This window comes from Polyodon spathula, chromosome 8 (assembly GCF_017654505.1).
Source record: "Polyodon spathula isolate WHYD16114869_AA chromosome 8, ASM1765450v1, whole genome shotgun sequence".
In the NCBI taxonomy this organism is placed as follows: Eukaryota; Metazoa; Chordata; class Actinopteri; order Acipenseriformes; family Polyodontidae; genus Polyodon; species Polyodon spathula.
In genome coordinates this window covers 24213318-24235944 of record NC_054541.1, presented here as the reverse complement: position 1 = coordinate 24235944, position 22627 = coordinate 24213318, and the positions used below count along the sequence as shown (strand labels likewise).

The 22627-nt window shown below is 35.5% G+C and overlaps 2 protein-coding genes across 4 annotated transcripts in view; both read left to right on the top strand.

Moving 5' to 3' along the window:
* Window positions 1-429: 429 nt before the first annotated feature.
* Window positions 430-17315, top strand: LOC121319635 (sulfotransferase 4A1-like). 2 transcript variants are annotated; one of them, XM_041257247.1, is made up of 7 exons: window positions 430-807; window positions 8388-8518; window positions 9046-9126; window positions 9715-9841; window positions 9966-10060; window positions 10926-11064; window positions 15602-17315. In XM_041257247.1, exons 1-7 carry the CDS (start codon window positions 639-641, stop codon window positions 15712-15714), a joined length of 855 nt encoding a protein of 284 aa, XP_041113181.1. In that variant the 5' UTR covers window positions 430-638; the 3' UTR covers window positions 15715-17315. The 2 variants fall into 2 exon arrangements, with proteins under 2 accessions (XP_041113181.1, XP_041113182.1); XM_041257248.1 differs by lacking the exon at window positions 15602-17315 and adding an exon at window positions 11822-12571.
* A 608-nt stretch (window positions 17316-17923) lies between these two features.
* Window positions 17924-22627, top strand: part of LOC121319634 (EF-hand calcium-binding domain-containing protein 6-like) — a 31591-nt gene continuing 26887 nt past the window's right edge. For both annotated transcript variants that reach the window (XM_041257246.1, XM_041257245.1), the window contains exons 1-4: window positions 17924-18179; window positions 19490-19647; window positions 20048-20274; window positions 22196-22275. In XM_041257246.1, coding sequence (XP_041113180.1) covers window positions 19503-19647; window positions 20048-20274; window positions 22196-22275 — 452 coding nt within the window. In that variant the 5' untranslated portion in view covers window positions 17924-18179; window positions 19490-19502. The remainder of the gene's footprint in view (window positions 18180-19489; window positions 19648-20047; window positions 20275-22195; window positions 22276-22627) is intronic.

Below are 22627 nucleotides of genomic sequence, written 5' to 3'. Positions count from 1 at the left end.
TTTAAAATCTCCTTGATTTGTAGCAAAGAAAAAAAAAAATATCTTTAAACCAGTCAATTAGTATTTTTCTCTTTATTAGGATACAGAGAGAGGGAGGTAGTGATTTGGAAAATAATTGAACTGATAATTTGCTTATTTAGATCTTTTTAATTGTTTTCAGAGTACAAGTTACTTACAGAATATTTAACTTTTTGACACTTCCTTTTTAAAAAAAAGAAAAAGGGGCGGAGGGAATGTTTAGAAATTTCGTGCACATTTTGTTATTGATATCAATATCACACAGTTAAAAAAATATAAAATAAAGTTATAAATATATGATATATATATATATATATATATATATATATATATATATATATATATATATATATATATATATATATATATATATATATATATGCACTCGCCCTTACATTGTGGTACTGATGCTGAACCAAGGAGGCAGCAGAAGCAGCACACCGAGCATCGATGCGCGAATCCCATTACATCATTTTGTCTGGATCTGATTTGCTGAAGGTCAGAGCTTTCAATACAGCACGGTTTTCCATCAATCCAGTTTATTTCGTAATTTTCTCTCGTTTAACAGATCCCTAGCAGCGCTTCTCAAACCCTTGAAGCTAATAATACAAAGCATCAGGATGGCTGAGAGCGACGCAGGAACCCCGAGCACCCCTGCAGAGTTTGAGAGCAAATACTTTGAATACAATGGAGTGAGGCTCCCTCCCTTTTGCAGGGGAAAGATGGAGGAGATTGCTAACTTCTCTTTAAGGAGTAGTGACATATGGATTGTCACGTACCCCAAATCAGGTAAATAGTGTCATTTAAGTTATATATAAGACAGCAATGGCAATAATACTAATACAGCAGTAAAATATGACGATGTTGCCATTTGACTTCGCTTCATGGAAAACATCCAAACGGACTGGTTTACTTGTGTATGCACACCTGCATGCGCACACATTTTTCTACTTTGCTGTTTAAAAATTGTTGTCATTTGAATGTAATAATAATGTATTCTGCTAACACTGGGTTGGTGTGATGTCATATAAACGCCCGTTTATTTTTTTAAATATATTTGTTTATTTTTGATTAACGAGGAACTAACTACTACATTTCATGAATGCGCTGCATGTGGAAGTTGATAATGAACAAAAATCATTCGCAGAATAATTTTACGTTGCTCTTTCCTGCAATGGCCTTAGCAGTAATCAATGCATATTATAGCAAGACTGGTAAATACATGTTATGTACAGGAAGGAACTCTGTTGCGTACAACGCAGTTGCAAACCCGTTCATGGGTCACATTTCAATATCTGAAATTTACAATATTGTATAACTATAGCATTATTGGAATTCAAATTTACGCAGTCGCGTCATATTGCAACATTTATTGTACTCCTGTAATATGCAATGTTTTTCTTGTTACATTGGATAGACATCAGAGTGCGAGTGCTGCTGGTGATATGGAAGCAAGGACACCTGTGCTGTAAAGATATTAACACAGTGTGTGCATCCCTTTCTAGGGTTCAAACACAGAGCATTCGAATATATGATGTTTTTTTTTTCTTTTTTAGTGTGATATAAAAAAATACATCGTTTTTTTTTGTAAATACACCACTTATGGCAGGTATTATTGAATAACCCACAACACCAGATTAATTGTTGTTAAAGCTGACACCCTGGGATCCTTCAAGAAGCTGCTTGATGAGATTCTGGGATCAATAAGCTACTAACAACCAAACGAGTAAGATGGGCCGAATGGCCTCCTCTCGTTTGTAAACTTTCTTATGTTCTTATGTTCTTAATTGTGTTAAAGGAAAAGAAAGCTGTTACGTAATTAGTTAGAATCAAGTAAAGTATGTGTAACTGCCTGTTTTTAGAATGTTATGTCTAATCATGTGAGTATGTAACCCTATATGGGACATATTCACAAATACAGCAGTGCTTACATTAAATCTTTGAAAAACAAACAATAAATGTTATAGAACTAGCAAGAAACTAGGAAGGAGCATGTAGCAGTGCTTAAATGAAATGCCTCTCATGAGCTTTGTAAGATCAGCGCTTTGTCTTATTTTTTAGAAAAAAAAAAACTTTACATGGTGGTGAATGCTTTGTGAACATGGCTCTGTTTTTTTTTTTAAGAAAAAGTCCAAATAAACAGTATCTGTGAGATCCTTTCAGTACACAGAGGGGCACAAGTGTGCTCTTGCCACTCACAGGTTTGCACTCAGGTTTTTTTTCTTTGCATACAGGAAAATATATCCGAAGGGCATATTACATTTGTCAAGTTGACGCATACTGAAACTTTATGTAATGATGTACATTTATAAAGAATTCTCAGTAACCCTTCAGTAGTATGGCTTTTACAAGTTTGGCTTTTGTGAATTTGGAATAGTCCTTTATCACCCTATCAATTGTATATCTAAAGACTCCTTTGTGCCTCATTGCAATTCCAGACAGTATCTATATCTTTACATAGCAACCTTATATTGACATTGATTACTGCTATGGTATCCTATCAAAAACCTGCATGCAGATGAAGCTTATGCTCACAGTAGCAGAAAATAGGTACACTGTGTTTTATAAATGAGCTTAATAGTACATATGGATTGATGTATAAATTACTGTTTAAAGGCTGACCTCAGCAGACACTTTAAATACAAGGAAATAAAGGAGTGTTTTGTTGTATAGAACCTCTGTCTAATATAATCCTTGAGGGAAAAAAAAACCCTATTCATCAGAGAGCATCCTGTTGATAACAAGCTCTATAACCCTATCGTCTGGGGGAAAAAAATAGCATCATAAATTGTTCTCAGTAAATAACACACAGGACATATTACTTGATTGCATTCCAGGGACATAATGATCAGAACCAGTGTGCTTTCAAAGACATAGGCCTAGTTTACTGTTTGAGGCTATTCAGTTGTGTAGACTAACTTTACTTACAAAAAATGATATTTGTTTAATATCTTGTGTTTCTTTAAAGGAAATATTGGTACACCAGTACATAATCATAGTCATATGAAACATGAAAATGTTCCCCCTGTAATATCTTTCTACTAGTTGGTGTTACCGTTGAAGCTGCCCATGTGCTAAAAAAAAAAAAAAAAAAAAAAAACAGATACCAGGTAGGAAGTGTTGTCTTTATTTTCAAAGCATTTCCTTTAATTAACTTACTATCTTTTGAAAGGAGAAAAAAAAACATGTTAATGTTACAAAATAAAAAAACAAAACACATTGCGAGTGCTTAAGAGAACTTGAAATATATAACAGTTGTTTGGTTTTAGTTTTGTTAAATGAACAGGTGTTTTACCTCTTTAAAAAAAATAGGTGTCAATACACCAATTCTTGGAAATGCACTGTGCAAGTGTCAATAACCCTGCTGTGAGCTTATAATTCTCTGACCCTGTTACATTTGAAATGACACACTGATCAGAAATAGACTCCTAAGAGATAATTACTTTGTACCACGTATATATTCTGTAATCCAGGTCTGTTTAGGATAGAACAGTGTCATTATGTTGTTAGTTGCTGTGACGCATGAACATTTTTCAAATAGACTGGGTCTGTTGCATTCATAGCACACTGCATGTTACAATATATGCCCTACCTCCAAGGTTTATCATTGCCAGTTAATACTGTACACATCCATTGGGACCTTCCGACAAACCAAAACAAAAATCAGTAAATGGTTAAAATGCCTATATGTAAGCTCGAAATGCATTATGGGGAAAGTGTTTTTAAGACACTGGGGTCTGTTCAGTGGCAGCAGATATTGCTCTCATTTAAACCCATAGGGAATGCTTGCACAATTTCAACACCACTTGCTATCATCCTAGTGACGCCCATACCTACAGCACATTTCAGACTGGCTACATCGTGAAAGAAGAGATATATATAGTAAGGTGCTCCCTACAAGATCATTTGCTTTGCTGCATCTTGCTTGCATGTGGAATACAGCGAAACCAGCTAGCTGCAAGGACCTGCCCGATAAACAAAAGCAAATAAACAGACAGGCCTTATTACCAATGTTTGCATTATCTACATTATATTTTGTTGAGTATGAGCTTCCCTCCAAAGGCACGTGCATTGATGCATATTGTATGTACATGCTGTGTGAAGCATGTCTTTGTAAGAGATATCATTTTGTGCATTCTGGGTGAGAGAAATGGAAAAGGAAGCTGTTCTGGCTGCGCAAACCGTGTAAATCCATTTCTTCGATTGATTTCTTATATGTGAATTATAATGTATCTGAAAATGTGATACATTATGGATGTTCAAGTATTATTAGATCATTTTTGTGATTTCGCTATCCAGTTCTGCACAATTTTACAATAAGAGCACTGTTTGAGATTTATCGAAAATGTTCTTACTATCTCATGAATCTTATGCTTAAGAAAAAAATAAGGTACCCTTTACACAGATATAAAGTGTAGGAACAATTCAATAATTGATAATTTAATGTTTATATGGGTTGATTAGTTCTCTTATTAATAATATTTAATTGACGTGTTACAAAGATCGAGGATTTACTATGAACACACATACACGGGCACAGTTTCTTTTAGATATTGTGGTTTTAGATGTACAACAGACCCAGACTGGTTTGTCTGATAACAGTCGCTGTAAAGTTTACGGCAGTCCTCCCGTTGTTGACTCGCTTGCCGTTTGCTTCTTCTTGGTTCCGTTTTTAGGCAGAGTCCCGGAGTTGCAGCTTTGCTTAGTAGAGTGACAGCACCTTGTAGATCATTTGTGTGTCTTGCTTTTTTAACTCACAAATCTTTGAGATTTGTCTTTTTTCTGCTTCCTTTCGTCCAGCAGTTTGTTGTTGCAGTTGTTGACATCTAGATTTTATGTCTTCCTTGCACCAAAGCGTTTGTGTTTGCAGTTCTGCAGTCTCTTCACTGTCCTTTCAACCTCACCCAGTCCAGATGCCCTCCTCCTAGCCTCCGGTCATCTTCTGTTCAGTATTCCTGCCAGGAACCAAACCCATTTTCTTAAGACACGGCAGTTTGCTTTTTTCCCTAAGACACAGCAGTTTCATTAATTAGTCCAGTTATATCATTAATACACGTTCAGGGATTAATATCATATTCAGGGAATATGTCCCACAAAAGGGTTGAAACGTCTGCCGTATTTAGCACACATCTTTGTGTAACTTTTGTTTTACTTGGCATCACATTACTGATTCATTTGTTGGCCTAAAAAAACATCCAAGTTAATGAATCTTACATAAACACTTGCAATTAATGTAGTCAATGTAGATGATGCCTTTTGGCAATTGCATCCATCAGTAAATACAAAATAAAAATGTATCAACCCGCTCAGCATTATACATGTGCAATGTAAAATTAATTAATGAACAAAAAAAATAAGTGTACAGCCGATTTATTTTTATTTTTACTTGCAGTATGATTAAACTCCATTTAAAAGCTGATTAGTACTTTGCACAGTTCCATTCACAAAATACCAAAATGATAGAGGTTAATGCGGTTGGTACTGTGAAAAGGGAGAACATATACTGCCACAAGTGTTGGCAAGATGAACGTCAGATTGTAAACAAAACCCACTCTTCTGGGAGGATCATGTTCCAGGATATCTCCCTCCTCTTGATGTATAGTCCACACAAGCACACCGAAGCCTGCCATTTTCTTAGAACAGCGAATAGGCTACAAAAGTGATTGATCTGTTTTCCAACCAGTAAGTAGCCTATCCTGTTCAGATGACTTAACTATACAATTTAATGTATGCATTACAAATAACCAAATATTTAAATGATTGGATAATTAAACATATAATTTTTTTAATTATTACTATTGGCTTAAATACAGAAATTATGCTAGGAAATTATACCGTTAAGATACATCCCATTCTTCGCCTGGTCTGTGGCACGTGCCAATTATGATGCCAGTAAGGGTCAGTTAACGGCACAATACAGATTTATGAATCAGATGAATAATAAGTTAAAGAGATAATTGGTCTCTAAGGTCACATTATTCTGACGTCACAATGAGTGATGTTTTTTGACTGTAAATGCTGTTTATGCATCACCTGATGAAATACTGTCATGTGAAACATTCTTACTGGCACGGTGTTGTGTTTTCTTTTGATTTTGGAACATTGGAATTAGGTGTGGTGTTCTATGCACGGGATGACATCTGAACACATGCTAAGATTTACTGGAATTCTGGCAAATACTTAATTGGTTGATTTCTGATATGTGATTTATAATTTCTATTATATATATATATATATATATATATATATATATATTATAGATGCCAGTTTCTGAAATTCCTTTGCAGTCAAGCACCCTCGCCCTCACCATCCAAAATGTAAAACATTATATACTAAAAACTATAGTAAAAACCCTTTATGTAATTTCCTGCTGCAGCACAATAGCTTCATACTCGAAGTTTAAAGAGATACTGCTGTGTACATTTTCAAATGAACCTTTTTTTATTCCAGGCAGTGATAGTCAGCAGAGAACAGAAAGATCTGTCTAACAACAAGCCTGCCACTGTCCTGAGTGCTTGAGCCTATGAGAAACTCTTGCTGCATAGAGAAAACAAACAAGTCTTTCGTAATACATACACTACTTTGAAATAATATTAGAAACAAATATTATTATAACACAGACTGGCTTTTAACAGGAGTGCACATGACATTAAGAAGAAACTTCAGTGACGTCTCGTGGGACACCACAGAAATAACCAGAGGCATCCCAGGCAATCCCTCAGGGTTACAAATATTAGACACAGAATACATAACTAAACATACAAATGTATAGTACATGATGTGATATTGTTCTTTTAATAAATTAGGATGTAGATATACTGTATGTTCTCTCAGTATTTTTTTATTTGGATTAGTCACTCTTGCTGAACAGATTGTATAACTATAGCTAAATTGTACCCCAATGTATTTTTTATCTTGAATTTCAGGACAGATTATCTGATCTTGTGACAGAAGCTTGTTTGGTTGCCTGAGGGTAAATTCCTTTTTTAATTGGTGTTTGACCTTGAAAAAACGGGAACAGCCAAACAGAAACATACCTGTATTGACTACTAGTTTATTCTGAGTGTGTGTGTGCTTCCCATTCTTAATACAACAGTATATACATATAGTATATCTAGTACTAAATATGGCACTATGCATACACATTTAAAAAAAATTTAATTTAAGTGTTGATCGTGCATTTGAAAAGTGTTTACCTCTGACTAAAAAATAGAGATAGTTATACAATTGTTTTGATAAATGCAGCAGCACAGATTGGTTATTATCTCAAAAGTGACAGGTTGAAAGTCTACCTGGATTTCCTTGAGTTTATTAATGTGTTTACTTTGAATTACTCTGAATTTCTATAATTACTTAATACATCACATTGAGAACCTGCTAATTAGTCTGCCCACCCTGTGTTACATCACTACAGCATGTCCATCGAAATTGTTTGGTTCAATCCAGGTCAGGGTCCTATCTGCTGAATCATTATGACATTCATATCCTTTACCAGCACTGACGCTAATAAGCCTTGGCATGCAGCACTCTACTGCCTTTGTAATGCCTTTTCGAGGTGAAAACTGGTATTAGAATAAAATGACCGGGTTTACAATTGTTAGATTATAATAAGTAAGACATTTATTTGCACAAAAGCAACATTGAAAAACATCAGGAGTGATAGCAGATGCTGCAGATTGCAAAGCCCTGAACTCAGCTGGTGGGAACGTCAAAAAGCTAGATTAATTCGCTACATGTTTGGAAGTGATAGCCTTTTCAGCATTCATCATAGTTTACAGTGATGCCTGTTGCAGGGGCCTGGAAGTGACATTTCCTGGTGGAGAGGGCCTGTAATTTAGGTATCACAAAACTCATGCGTGCTTTCAGAGCTTTTTAACCATGTTATTTTTGGTATTTCTATAATCTCTCAAAACTGCTTATTTCTCTTCATCTGGCGAATACGTGCTTTTAAATTAAATATTTGACAAATAATTTTTAAATGTTTTATTTGCGTTACATTTATGCTGAGGAGGTGTGTTTGTGTATCACAGGTTTAGCCAGTCAGACTTTTAATGTTCAGTTAATATTCAGCCTTTCCACTAGGGGTGAAAAAACACCACCTACTAATGCCAAAGACATTGGGGCTGATATAATAATAATAATAATAATAATAATAATAATAATAATAATAATAATAATAATAATAATAATAATAATAATTTACTTAACTTCAATTGACTTAAATGATATATCTGCCGTGTTTATTTATAGTTTTGTTATATAAAGGTGCTGTCTGGAGTAAAGTCAGCTCCAGTCTGGGAAGTCTGTCCAGGATGTTACTGTACATTGTAGTGTCCTGTTAATCTTTATCACATCCTCTCTCTCCTCAGGTACAAGTCTGCTCCAGGAGGTGGTGTATCTGGTGAGTCAGGGCGTGGACCCAGATGAGATTGGACTGATGAACATCGATGAGCAGCTTCCTGTTCTGGAGTACCCTCAGCCTGGACTTGACATCATCCAGGTAGCGACCAGTCTCAGTCTCTCACTGCTCTTTCCTGGGAGGCTGCGGCCTGGTAACTGTGTGCCAAGGAAATTAAAAATGAGTGTACTATAGAGGGGTTTAACAGAAAGATACCTCAGGGACTGTCAAAGAACATGTAGACTTTATAAATACTGTAAAATTGGTAACTTTGTATCATGTTTGGTAAGAAAGTGAATAACGTAGGGATTTACAGTTGAATACGACTTTCAGCCATAGTCATTCCTAAGTAAAGGTTGATCTGGTGAAATATTGAATTCATCTGGTCCCGGATTGGGAGTGGGGGCTAAATGTGTTTCTAGACAAAGTTATGTGACAGTTGGCTAGAAGTTACCTGATCTGAATACAGTCTCAGTAATTCCAATATTTTAATGGTGTGTTACAGTTAGAAAGGAATAAGAAATGTTGAAATGGAAAGATTAATTGGGTGCACCATGAAATTCCGCAAGGCAAAACTGTCATCTTTACAGTAGAAGGAGGACTGTAAGCACATTCTGTTTCTGTTTCAGGAGCTGACATCCCCTCGTCTAATTAAAAGTCATCTGCCATATCGGTTCCTCCCCACAGCCTTGCACAATGGAGAGTCTAAGGTGAGTTTGCTGCAGCATGATGCCCTGTAATGATTTTACCACTATGTGTAATTCATCATAACACGATGAACACTTTATATTTATAGATGCTTCATGCAGTATTTAGACCATATAGCTGAAGAACAAGTTATAAATTAACAATAGCTTTGGGGTTACAGTTAACCAGAGTTAACTCCCATAGTTATGGGACCCTACCCTAAAACACTTGTAACGGGTGTTTGTTACATGTGTTGTTTTTGCTTTATGCACATTTTGTTGTATGTCCTCGTGTGCTTCCATTGTTGGTAGTGTCACGCTAGTGTATCTGTTTTGTGAATAAAACCTGCATGCCAGCTACAACCTGTCTCAATCTTTGCCTGACAATCAGCAGCAAATACACACACACAAGTCTTTATGCTGTTACAACCCTGTTATGATATTAAAATGTGTATAGTTTATGACATTAAGGGTGGAGTGTAATACATGTTAGTTTATTGTTTATTTTGCAGTGTATTGCAGTCATTTTCTTTGCTCTGTTCAAGAACTATTTTTTGACTGTGTTTTGCCTCTCCTGTAATGCTGTAAAAGTCTATTTAACATGATTCACAGATGATATACATGGCGAGGAATCCCAAAGATCTTGTGGTATCTTACTACCAATTTCATCGTTCCTTGCGGACCATGAGTTACAGAGGAACATTTCAGGAGTTCTGCCGGAGGTTTATGAATGACAAATGTAAGATTGTGGGGTATCTTTATACTTTTCTAGCCAATAGCGAGTTTGATAAAATAAATTATGAGAATTAAAAATGAAATTAATGGACTGTCTGACTGCTATAATGTGCCTCTCTTTCTTGCAGTGGGCTATGGGTCCTGGTTCGAGCATGTCCAGGAATTCTGGGAGCACCGCATGGATTCCAACCTCCTTTTCTTGAAATATGAAGATATGTACAAGGTACAGTACTCTACTGGAAAAGTCAAATAACTGGCTGGCTTCCTTTGAGCTCTTTTTGGAAAGAGAAGAGAGTAATGTTAAAATATTAGACAACATGTACTGCATTTCAATAACATTACAAAAGCCACTCATCACCATGTGATCAAGGGTGTGTGACATTAGTGCTGTATTCTGGGTGTCCTACGTTTGTTCTCTAGTCAGTTCTGATCACATTTTGGTAGTAAAAATGTAAGTGGATTTCCAATTGATTCTTTATTATCTTTATTATCTAAAGTCGTCAGAGAAGCAAATGTGCTTTCCTTTCATATGAGCACACATTACACACACACACATCAGCATTTGCATGGTAAACTTCCAGTCACACTTTAAAATAAAGCATTATCGACACTGAGACACGAAACAACATCATTTGGAATGGCTTCTCCAACAACTGTTATAAAAACTTTACCACGTGTATCAAAAAATGTTGCGCCAGGCTTCATGTCATGCGTAGGTATTCCTTCAGACAAGAGAAGTCTTACAAGAGGATTACATAAAGCAGAACTAAAGAACTGTTTACAGAGTCACTTAATTTAAAATAGGCAGAAGGCAGAAGTGTTGAGATATATAAAAATGTAATATTTATACTATGATATAGCCTATTGTCCACAGTTACAGAGCTAATCAAAAATTGGATACAGCCACCAGTGATGCTGGCAACCTCATTCAGTACTGTGATGCTGACTAGCCTAGCTAAGATACAAAAAATAGACACTATTCATTGTCAATACCTGTACTGTACTGAACTTTGATTCAGTTGTGTTATTTATTGGTACAAGAGTGATCACCATGGTGACAGCAGCTTTGTTTTCATTCCTCCTGGCAGGACCTTGCGACTCTGGTAGAGCAGCTGGCGAGGTTCCTGGGAGTTTCCTGTGACAAGGCCCAGCTCGAGACGATGGTAGAGAACTGCCACCAGCTTATTGAACAATGCAGCAATTCTGAGGCTCTCTCCATCTGTAGGGGTATGTTCAGTCTCAGAGCTGTCTGGTCCTGCTGGTAATATATACAGTAATAGCAATTGGGGAGAGAGTGGGAGTGGAGTGCTTAAAGTGCTTAAAGAATATTTTTACTCACAGTGCTTTGATATAATATCAGCTCTATACTATCTGTTCCTGTGCTTCCCATTTTCACCACTGTCCTTCAGACACACCTGTCTTAAAAACGTAAGCACGTTCTGTTTAGTCTTGTGTCTATTTAAAACCCTACTTGTCACATTCTTCAGATGCATGACAGGGTGAGCTGTAAGTATATATTTTTAATTATACAATGAATGGGTTGTATTTATTTAACCAGGAGAAAACCTTTACTGTAGTAGTTAAAAGGTACAGTTTCAGCATCTCACATGTCCTCTACAGATCTTTCTCATAGTAATCTAGAATATTATCTTGTATTCATGCACATTGGACGGACATGACATAACATTGTTCTGGAAGGGTTTGACTTATTGTACAGTCACAGTTAACGTGCACTCTGGGTGTTGTCACAAATCTCGTTAGGTGGCTGAACCTGCCCTTTGCAGAGGGGATTTGTTTAGTTGACATGGAATATTGTCATTACATTCATGGCACTGACAGCACTGAAATCCATCAACTTCCATATTGAGGTCAGCACAGGTAACTGTACAGTTACCTCAATGCTATTTACTCCAATCAGCACTCCAGAGGATCAATCAAATTGCAGACATGTTCCGTACACTTAAACTGTTCTTTATTTTTACAGAGAGCCTGCATTGGGGAATGACAAAAAGGCCATTAGGTCCATCAAGACTTGTCCCTTGTTAACACGCCATTCTCCCCTACTGGAGGGGACTAATTTAAAAGCATATAATCTAGTCTTATTTTAAATGCTCCAAGTGTTTTAGATCCTGCTACTTCACCTGCTAGGCTGTCAAATGCCTTTACAACCTCTGTGTATAGCAGTGCTTCCTACCTTGTGTTCTAAACTTACTTTTACTATGCCCTCTTGCTCTACTCTGTGTGTTAAACTTTGAAGCAGTGACTTGTGTTAACTTTATCTGTACTATTTATGATTTTAAAGACTTTCCTGTTGCTTCATGTCATCTTCCCTGGTTTCTTGTTAAAGTTTGTTTTAAGAGCTGATTACATTATTCTCACCTCCTTTTCATCCCCTGCTTACTTTTCTCTCCCTTGGCAACATGTGCTGAACATGGCCATGTCTAACAATCTTCTACAGGTTGACTATGGGGTGTTTTATAGGTAATGGGAAAAGCCAGACACTATAAATCCTCCAGCTTTGGTAATGCAAATGTCGCTCCTAAATTTCCAAGTGTATATATCAAAGTTTACGGTGCCCTCTAGTGGCTCTGTTCTACTGCACGAGACGTATATTTTGTTTCCATATTTGTTTAGTAAACCTATAAAAAAAAAAAAAAAAAAAAACATTTTGTGACAAGAGTCTTCAGTGTACTCATTGCCATCGAACTGTACAACAGCAGCTAGCTACAGCCTCTGTTCATTTATAAAATGAGTGTCATACTACCACAGTACATTCCAAACCAAAATTTATAAACAGAAATGTTTACCAAAATTTGTAAACAGAAATGTATATATATATATATATTATATCTATATATCACTTATATATATATCTATCTATATATATATATATATATATATTATATGGTAAATATTGGTTCACTTTAATCCATTTAGTTGCACCACAATAATACACTCATACATGATATTATGCAATAACAACATAATACTAGAATTAAGTCAATTTCTTATTAAAGTGAGCCACTCGGCTTTTTTTTTTAATTTGGTAATAAACCATGTTCCGATTATACAAGGCTTTTTGAGGACATGAAAAAAATGGTTCATATTATTATATTATTATTATAATTATATATATTATATTATTAGTATTATTATTATTATTATTACACACATATTGCTTTTGTTTATTATTAGTTTTTTTTTTAGTTTTTTTTTCTTCCTTTTTCATCTTATTTTAGTTCATGGACTCTTGAGGTGAAGATACGTTGGCGTGGTTGTGTGAAAAAGGTTATTAGAGACCACAATGCATGACACATACAAACACTTGAGCCAGTATTATAACAAGGTGAGTGCTATTTTAGCATGTAAAGAGGCCATTTGTCAATCAAATGGTGGTAAATCTGATCTCAGATTTCTTTCATGGTGCTTTCAACTCTTTCAGTACTAGGGGGTTGATTGTATCAACTTTTATTAGTGCATTTTACAGCACATTGGGATTCACCCAGGATTGCATTACTGATAAACAAATGGGCTTAGATTTAATAATAAACAAATGGGCTTAGATGGGCGTACATATTAGTATTTTAGATTAGTTTACTGGTCTGCTGTTTTAACTCTGCTTTACAAATAGAGCAGCCCACAGAATTGAGTGGAGTTATTTTTCCTTGACTTGCACATAGTTCAGGTCTGCAGTATCAAAATATTTAAGAATTACCTTCAATTTTAGCCATGTCAAAAAGGCAGTTAAGCTCCTCTCTCTCTCTCTCTCTCTCTCTCTCTCTCTCTCTCTCTCTCTCTCTCTCTCTCTCTCTCTCTCTCTCTCTCTCTCTCTCTCTCTTTGCTATATATCTATATATATATATATATATATATATATATATATATATATATATATATATATATATATATTAGGGCTGTTCGAAGCAATAAAAAAAGTCTTTAGTTAGTCTTGGTTTTAATTGAATATTTAATTGATACAGTTACTGCATCCATCTCATTTGTTTGTTTTATTACTGATGCCATTATTATTATTATTATTTTAAAGTTCTTATTACCTTTAAGGCCTTACATGGTCTTGGACCTTTTTATCTTCAAGATCTGCCGACCCCATATGACCATGGTCGTTCCCTGACATCGGAAAATGCCAATCTTCTGACAGCCCCTATATATACACATAGAGTTTAATAGCAGATTTAAAGTTGAAAATATTCAGTGCTCCACAATCATGTTCAGTTTTGCACGGATATGCTTGTTGTTTTTACTTCCTACAGTATATTCTTCCATAGCCTTTTGTGAACTCTACATGGACAATGGACTCTTGTGGACAATGCACTTTGATTTAATTCTCGAAAGTTGTTTAAAATGTAGAGACACCCCCCCCCCCCCCCCCCTTTTTCCCATCCCCCTTGTTGAAATGTGCTGAAATCAGAGCGCGTAATCTATAGTTCAGTTAATCAACTATTCCAGATGGCTTTCCATCAGTCCCTCTGCTTCTTATTCCTTTCATACATTTTCGGTCTGTGAGTTTTAATTAATTTTGCTTCAGTACCATGACAGAATGTGAAATTCTCAGGCCTTCTGAATGTCAAAATGTAATTTTAAACTTTTATTTTTGTAAACTTTTTAAATTAAAATTCAGTTTCAGCATTGACATATTAAGTAGATTTTATTCTAATCAATCAATCAATTTGAACCATACGATACATTTGAAATCTGTCATAATTTATCAAGATTTATTAGATTTTTTTTTTTTTACTTTCTATAAGTCTGCCTCATGGTGACATTCACAATAATAAAATAAAACTGCTGTTGTATATATACTGACTTTGGTGACATACAAACTGGACGACATACAAGTCCTGCAGGCACACAACGGTGCCCGGGTCACTACAGTATTAATAACATAATAACAACCAATAATAATAAGGAGTTGTCTTGTCCAATCAGATAGGGATGATTAGCTGATTCACATTTGACAGTGTTTTTGACAAGCAATCTAAGAAGTGTTGGAGAGCGTACTCAGCGGAGAGTAAGCTAACTACGTAATACATCTAGATTTTAATAAATTAGTCTTATTTAATTCATTAAATATATAGTAATGTTGTCAATAAAAATACATTTTTAAAATACATTTTTAAATATATGCCTATTTTCTGAAACCGGACTTCCTGTTTAGTTTTTATAAATGACATAAGTGAGTGAATAAATGACGCGACTCAGGTAGGCAGGTCAAACAAGCTCTTCAATCGTAGCTCTGTCTCTGTCCCTTGAAAACGTTAAATGAAAGATCTTTTTGATTAATTTTGGATTTTGATCAGGCATTGTTGGTCACTCCTAGATCTGCCTGGGCAAAACCCGGAATGAAAGATCTATTTAGGACTTTGCCCAGGCACTTCGCGAATCACCTGAGCCCAGGGCAATTTGCGAATCACCTGAGCCCTAGGCAATCCACGAATTGCCCAGTTTCGGGGTTTGCCTGTAACATATACATGCATTATAATTTGCTGTTATTTGGCTAATAAATATATAGTACATAAAATTAAAATGTAATATCTGACTTAGTAATATCAATAATAGTGCAAGCTTATAAAACCATATTAAACTGCACAAATCCTGGTATCCGTGTCCTTGGCTGGAGGAAGCGAATTGTTACAAGGAAGTAGTTTAACAAATTCGAAGACATTAATTATTATATTATTATTATTATTATTATTATTATTATTATTATTATTATTATTATTATTATTATTGTCTTCTGTTTTAGGACGAGTTGGCCTTTGGAAAGATGTCTTCACTGTATCGATGAATGAGAAGTTCGACACAGTTTACAAACAGAAGATGGGGAAGTCAGACCTCAACTTTGAATTCAGCTTATAAAGAGGCCACTCTGCATGTACTTTCTGCTCTCTCAATCCCACATGTAAAGCTTTCAAACTGCTCTACAAAGCTGCTGGATCAACTAGCTATTCCATTAATAATATAACAGCACTCAGATTTAAATAGAAACTTCTGCATCTTCACTTGCTGTTTTATCTTTCTGTATAACCCTTCAACTTTCTATTATATACATATATGATAAACCATAATCACAAAGCCTTGTGTAAACCAATGACACTGCCCTGAATAAAATTCCCTCAAGGTAACTTATGTGGTGTACTTGGTATCCACCTGTAAAAGGTAAACCAGAACCAAAAAAAGACATTATTATCTTAGTCGTGTCAGAAGAATCTCAGGGTTCAGCTGTTGCAGTAAAAGTCAGACCACCCAGGTTCAAATCATGTGACAATCACAATCAACAGTACAATGAGAACCTGTACCAATGTCTGTTTCATCTTAAAAAGAGTGATAACCTAGGCTTTTAAAATGCATTTTCTTACATCTTATCAAAACTGGCAACTCTATATCCCAGTAACCCTTTTTGTTGTGTCATTGGCCTTTTATAAGTTTTTCTTTTAACTTTTATTTTGGATGATCAATGCCGCAGTATAGATTTAGAAATGTTAGGCTGCTGTTACCTGGTAATGCTTTTTCTCAACAGACTGATGATGTACCAGAATGAGGCTGGGAACATGGGAGTGGGATAAAGATGCAAGGTCACGGAAGTGAAGTAATACTGAATCAGGAATCAGTGATTTAGGCTTTCTGATTGTATAGTGTTGTGCTTGAAAGATCAGCAAATTCTCAATTAAAGTGAAAAAATAAAACCAAAGAATAACACAAAGAACTTCAGTGCAACAAACAAACCACGATAATGTTGCTAAAAACGAGGCTATGACTCCTTTAAAGCAACTTAATTGCCTTTGAAGCTGTATGTTATTCTTGGACACCAGCATATAGGACAGCAGTAAGGTTTGCATCCCTCGCCTGGCAGTCAACAGATGCACATCCTCAGCTGACACTTCTCTGAATGTCTGGGGAAACACAAAAATACCGTCTCATGTGTTTCACTTTTGAGTTTCATTCATGTACCCAAAAAAATTAATTGAAGAAAAAAATCCAGAAGGGTTTAAGTCACAATAGCCTTTATAATCTGAGTGTTGGTGCCTAGATCAATCACCTTAAGGCTTAATACAGCCATGTTTTATTACCAGCATTACCAAAATAATAAAACCAACACACAGGTTTAAACCAGTGTAGATTAAAAAAAAAAAAAAACTGCAGAGGCAATCCATTCCACTCCTGCATTAAACATTGGCACAGGTGGCCTGGAGGGTCAAACCTGCCACCATTGCTGCGCAGTTATACACTTTTGAATGTTTTTAGTGTTGTGTGGATGTATAAAGCTAATGTACATGTACATGCTGTAAATGGTGGTTCACATAGCATGGCTCTGCTTAACATCCTGGCTTTGTCTGCTATGCAGTCTATTTTACTGGCTGTCTTGTTCAGGTAGTATTTTTATATTCTTTGGTTAATGTATAAATGCTAAGCACCTGTAATTTCCATGCTTCCTTCCTAATTTAGTAATAAAGATATGTGCCTGATCTGTGTGTATGTGTGTGCTCAAACATTACTTTGTTGTAGACAAAACTGTTTTTAAAGTGTTTGAAAGCAGAAGCATGAGTTAGGTTGTTTTTAAATTTTGTTTCATATGTCAGGCAACTAAGGACAATGTTTCTATTGTTCCCTAATGGGGATGCATACCCCTGGCACGGATAATGGTGGGTACAGGCATATGTACTTATGTGTGTACTGAGAACCACTTCAACAATTGTGATGAAACTTGCTACAGATGCAGTCTGTCTGACTGATACACGAGTGACTTTAAAAGGAAATTCTATTATACATACTAATACAAGTGGACATAATACAAAAATCACAACGGTAGAGTGAGTGCCTATTCATTTTGTATTTAGCTAATAGCTAATTATAAATATAAATCTGAGAAAAAATAAATACTCTGTTATTTTTGCTTTTTATATTTAAGCTTAACGGTTTATAGTTAAATAACAATGTTGTGTTGTGTCTCTTTTTGGAATAGATACCAGCAGTATTGTTTTTTTTTTGTTTTTTTTTGTTGTTCTTGTTTGTTTGTTTGTTTGTTTGTTTGTTTTGTTTTTGCTTTTTTCTACCGCCCACCGTTTCTTTTGTGACGAAACTGCACGAATGACATATTTGTTTCCAAAACTTTTTCCCAAGCAAAAAAAAAAAAAAAAAAAAAAGTTCTGTTGGGCGGAGTCAACTAACACCAATCAGGAAAGAAGGGGGTGAGTTCTATTACCGTGACAACAAGAGAGCGTCTCTTGAGACTATCCAAGCGTAAATGTAATCAGAGAGGGGAGAACAGAGGACAACACTAAATGTTAACAATTAAGCTGTATGAAATAACGAAGGAGAGAAAGGTAAGAATGTAAAACAATCCTTTTTTTAGCAGTAATAAGGATGCTATTGTAAATAATTAAGAAGCGGGAATTCATTTTCAAAATGAGCCAATAAAGACTAACATTCAGACAAAGAAAACATCACATTGATTTGAAACCCGCGTCGAAATACTCAGAGGAACTAGTAAATAATAAAACAAAACAAACAAACAAAGCAAAATGAACGAAGAAAGGATGAGGGTAATGTCAACCGCGAAAGTAAGCCATTTTCAATACATTTTAGAAAATTTTTAGAGAACACATTAGATAAGTGATACTGTAAAACTGAATACTAGTTTAGAAAATACGTAAAAAAACCCAGCTTGTACCTGGTTTTAGACGAGGCCAAAAAAAATGACAAAAATAATAATAATAATAATAATAATAATAATAATAATAATAATAATAATAGTAGTAGTAGTAGTAGTAATAATAATAATGAGGATTCCATTTTCTGGACAAGTTGAAACACTGTCTCCCCCAACAGGTATTTTCTATAGCTTTGATGATTTTTCAGGAGTCACTGTGCTAAAAGAGATGAAAATAAACCTGAAATTCATTTGTATTATTTCAGGTTGTTTTCTTTTGCTAGTAAAATATATGTTTCTATGCATAGAATGTAATGGCACCAGGTCATAAGAACAAATGGGAATCTATAACAAAATATAAATCAGTAAAAAATATTGTGTATTTAAGATGAAGTTTATTATATATTACCGGTGCACGTTTGCATTCCTTTTGAGAAATGTTTTCAATTGTGTGTGTACATTAACATGAAGCATAAACTAGAACCCTATTTATTGCACAGCTTTCTTTTCTCTTTTTTTTCTAGTTTCTATATAGTTTGTCTGAGGCTCTAAAAACTCTATAGTGCTATTCATAACCCAGTTAAAACAAACTTTCAAGAGACAATGAAAACAAACATTCAAATGTAATAAAAGCAGGCAAACAGTCACAAATCTAAAGTTATTAGTCTTGTATCTTGTAAAGCGCTTTGTGATGGTGGTCTACTATGAAAGGCGCTATATAAAATAAAGACTGATTCATTTAAAAAATGTAAAAGCTGTAATCTAATAGAAACTACATTAAATGAAACTCCTTTGCTTGACGATTGGGCTAATTCAAATCATAATAATTTATTTTGCCTGATCTAATATCAGTCTTCCTATCTGAAACAAGACTCGGTTCCATTACTGATTAAAAACACAGACACCATGCTAATGGACTCTATAACTGATTAGTTTTCACACAGAAGGATGTCACTGAGTTGTTGTTTGTTATCATTATTTTAGTGAAGAACGCTGTATGATGACTGCTGTACCATTAAACTCCTTAACTGTGGATGGTCTGCGTCCCCATTCTCATGGGATCAGGATTGTTTCAAGACAGTCCACCCCTGGAAGATGCCCATCACGAAATGTCAGCCAGATGTCCAGAAGATCAGCTACAAGTAAGGTTCAAAGCATAAAATACAGAAAAATATAAATACATTACAAACATTGACGATCATTTTACCCTTGTATCAGCCTGCAAGAGGTTTGTGATTAATATTGCAACAGGAATCTGCAATCTACTGGTTGCTAACTACATGATATAGCGTTTCTATGTAAAGACTAATAATTTGTATTTTGTTCAAGTTGTCTTTTTAAGACTGTCTGCATGATACAGTATACAGTATTTGGTAAGTTTACATAATCTCACAGTAAAGAGAAGGTTCACGACAACCTCAACAAACACCATAAACAGTAGCATGACCTGTGTTATATAGGGACCAGGGACAGACGTTTTTTAATAATGAATGACACAGGCTCTAGGGATCTCTTTGTGATGTCTGGCATATTTTATTTTAGGTACTGGGACCTCAGTTAGATCTGCCCCAGACCCCCGCCTGTCCATGGCAGATATTGAGCATATTCTTCAGAAAAGAACACGAGAAATGCAGGATAACTTAAGAAGAGTGTTTCAGGGGTATGATGTAGAGTGCAATCTGACCGTCACTAAAGGGGAGTTCCGTAGTGTGGTGGAACACTTCCTTCTCCCACTTACAGAGGGGCAGTTTAAGGAACTATTGGCCAAGGTGAGTAAATATGTTGGAAGTGGACTAATGAACAGAATAAAACTCAAGGCCTAGATCAGTGGTCTATATGTCCTGGCTGGGAGATCAAACAAATTTGACTTGACACTGCTTCGAAAACGTACTGATAGCGAAGTCGAGTGATTTTTCTTAAAAAAATTAATTTTACATATACATATATTATAATATATATATATATATATATATATATATATAAATATCAGTCCCTCATATCTATATATATATATATTATATAATAATATATATATATATATAATTTTCAATAATGAGGATGTAAAAATGTTTTAAAATGTTTACAAAAAATTTTGGAAAGCAGGACTTCTTGCAAAACAGATTGTTGCCCTTGCATAGCAAATGTAGTAAACCTTAGTGAGATCATGATAAAGTGTGAATGGTAAAATGGTAAAGCACTTTATAAATAAAAAGGGATATACGTTTGTTAATAATTTTTATAGAAGGGAAAGTCATAGCTGTTTCATAACACGGATCTCCCAGCAGGTGTCACAAATGGCCGCTTTATACAATTGGGGAAAATCTGCCATAAATGCTAAATCCCTCTGTAACGGGGGGGTTGTTACGTGTGTGGGTCATCACTGAACAATACTGAGGCAGGCACAGGTGTGCAGATTTAATTTTAACACAAGTGCTGACACTGAGGTGCCAGCAGTGGTAGCCCTAGTGTCACATTTAATAATAAAAAAACAAAAAACAAAGCTAAAAATAAAAGTTTGCCATGCAAATGACTAGCGCTAGTCCCACTAAAAGGAATGTCCCGCTCCAGGAACCAACTACTCTACACAAACCCTCTCTATACACTGTTTGGGATCAACCCCTAAACTGACCTACTTCTGGGCTCCTGGAAGTTTGATATTCTCACGGCAACTCCTACCTCTTCAATCGGCCTTTTCACATGGCCTCGGCTGGGCAGTGCCTTCACGAGCACAAGCTTTGTGTGGAAGGGTTTTGTGTGGTAGTTCCTGCAAAGTGGATGCTCTCTCCCTCAATGTTAACAAATATAAGCTTTCGCTCAGCGCCTGTCTGTATGGGTTATGGCCATGCAGTAGCCTCAAGCTGAGCTGCTCTATTGGTTCCTTAGCAATGCGTCTCCTGTTGCATGTCCCAGCTTCTTCCATAAAGGCACACATGCACTCCAGAACCAGCGACGGGGTCTCCCTGTCACACCCTCCTACCAGTGGGACTTATTGCACCTCTAGTAATAAAATACACTGATGTGAGTTCTTTGAGAAGGTGTACTCTGGTTCTGATAGCTCATTAGGCAGGAAACACACACTGTAGTCACACACACACACACACTTCTTGGCCCCAGGAAAATGGGTTTATAATCCTGTATGAGGTAGAATATTGACCTACATTTCACCTAGGGCACGTGGGCTGTGGTTATGTTTCTTTCTTTAACTGAGAATCTCATATAATAAAAATACCCCTTCACTTCTGGTTTTACCCATTTGGACCATTTGTGCATAAAATAGCTATTGCACCTTTAGACAAATTAGAATGTTTGTTTATCCCTTGCGCTCAATTCACAGCAAGTTTCTTCATAAACTCCAAAAGCCGGTGCGTTGACTTCACAATAATAAACTTTATCTTCCTCACATCGGATGTCCGCACTCATCAAAGAAGCAAGTTCAAATAATTATTATTTCATATTATTTTAATAATCAAAGTTAAAAACACAAAAACAAAAAAACAAATATGTTTCGACCAAACAATGGCCGTCCTTAGCAAAAAGGGACAGGATGTGTATCTGCTCACATGGAGGAAAAATATATTAATATATTTTATTAACTTAATAAGACATGTTAGACCTGTGTTCAACAAGTAAATAGAAAATGAATGGCAGGTTTCAATTGACTAACAAGAATACTACAATTTCCTTTTAAAGGTTCCTATGAAAAGTAATGGATCTATACCTTACATGGAGTTTCTTAAAATATTTAGCAGACTTTCAACTGTGACTAGCAGGTAAGATCTTAACAGACTAAGTGCATAGCCAAGTAAAAGTACACTACACTACTCTACACTACACGGGTACAGATTAAACCAGATTGGATCCAACTGCAAAACAGAACACCAACTGTGAAGATGTATCCCTGTGCAACTCACTTCTCAGCTTCCTTCCACCAGTGTTAATATATTTGTCAACCTTCAGTTGTATGGCATTTTTAAAAATAGTTATAGCTAATTAAATTATTCATGTACTTGCATTTTCTATGTAGAGCTTAGTTTTGCAATGTTATAAAAAATATGCATTTTTATTAATTCACCAGTTTCATTAAAGGCAAATAAGGAAATGAAAAGCTTAATTGTGCAATAA

Excerpts from the sequence above, each read along its gene's own strand:
- LOC121319635 (XM_041257247.1), top strand. The coding sequence starts at position 639 with ATGGCTGAGAGCGACGCAGGAACCCCGAGCACCCCTGCAGAGTTTGAG. Across the intron at positions 9,127-9,714 it reads TGCACAATGGAGAGTCTAAG|ATGATATACATGGCGAGGAA; the intron begins GTGAGTTTGCTG and ends CATGATTCACAG. Across the intron at positions 9,842-9,965 it reads GAGGTTTATGAATGACAAAT|TGGGCTATGGGTCCTGGTTC; the intron begins GTAAGATTGTGG and ends TCTTTCTTGCAG.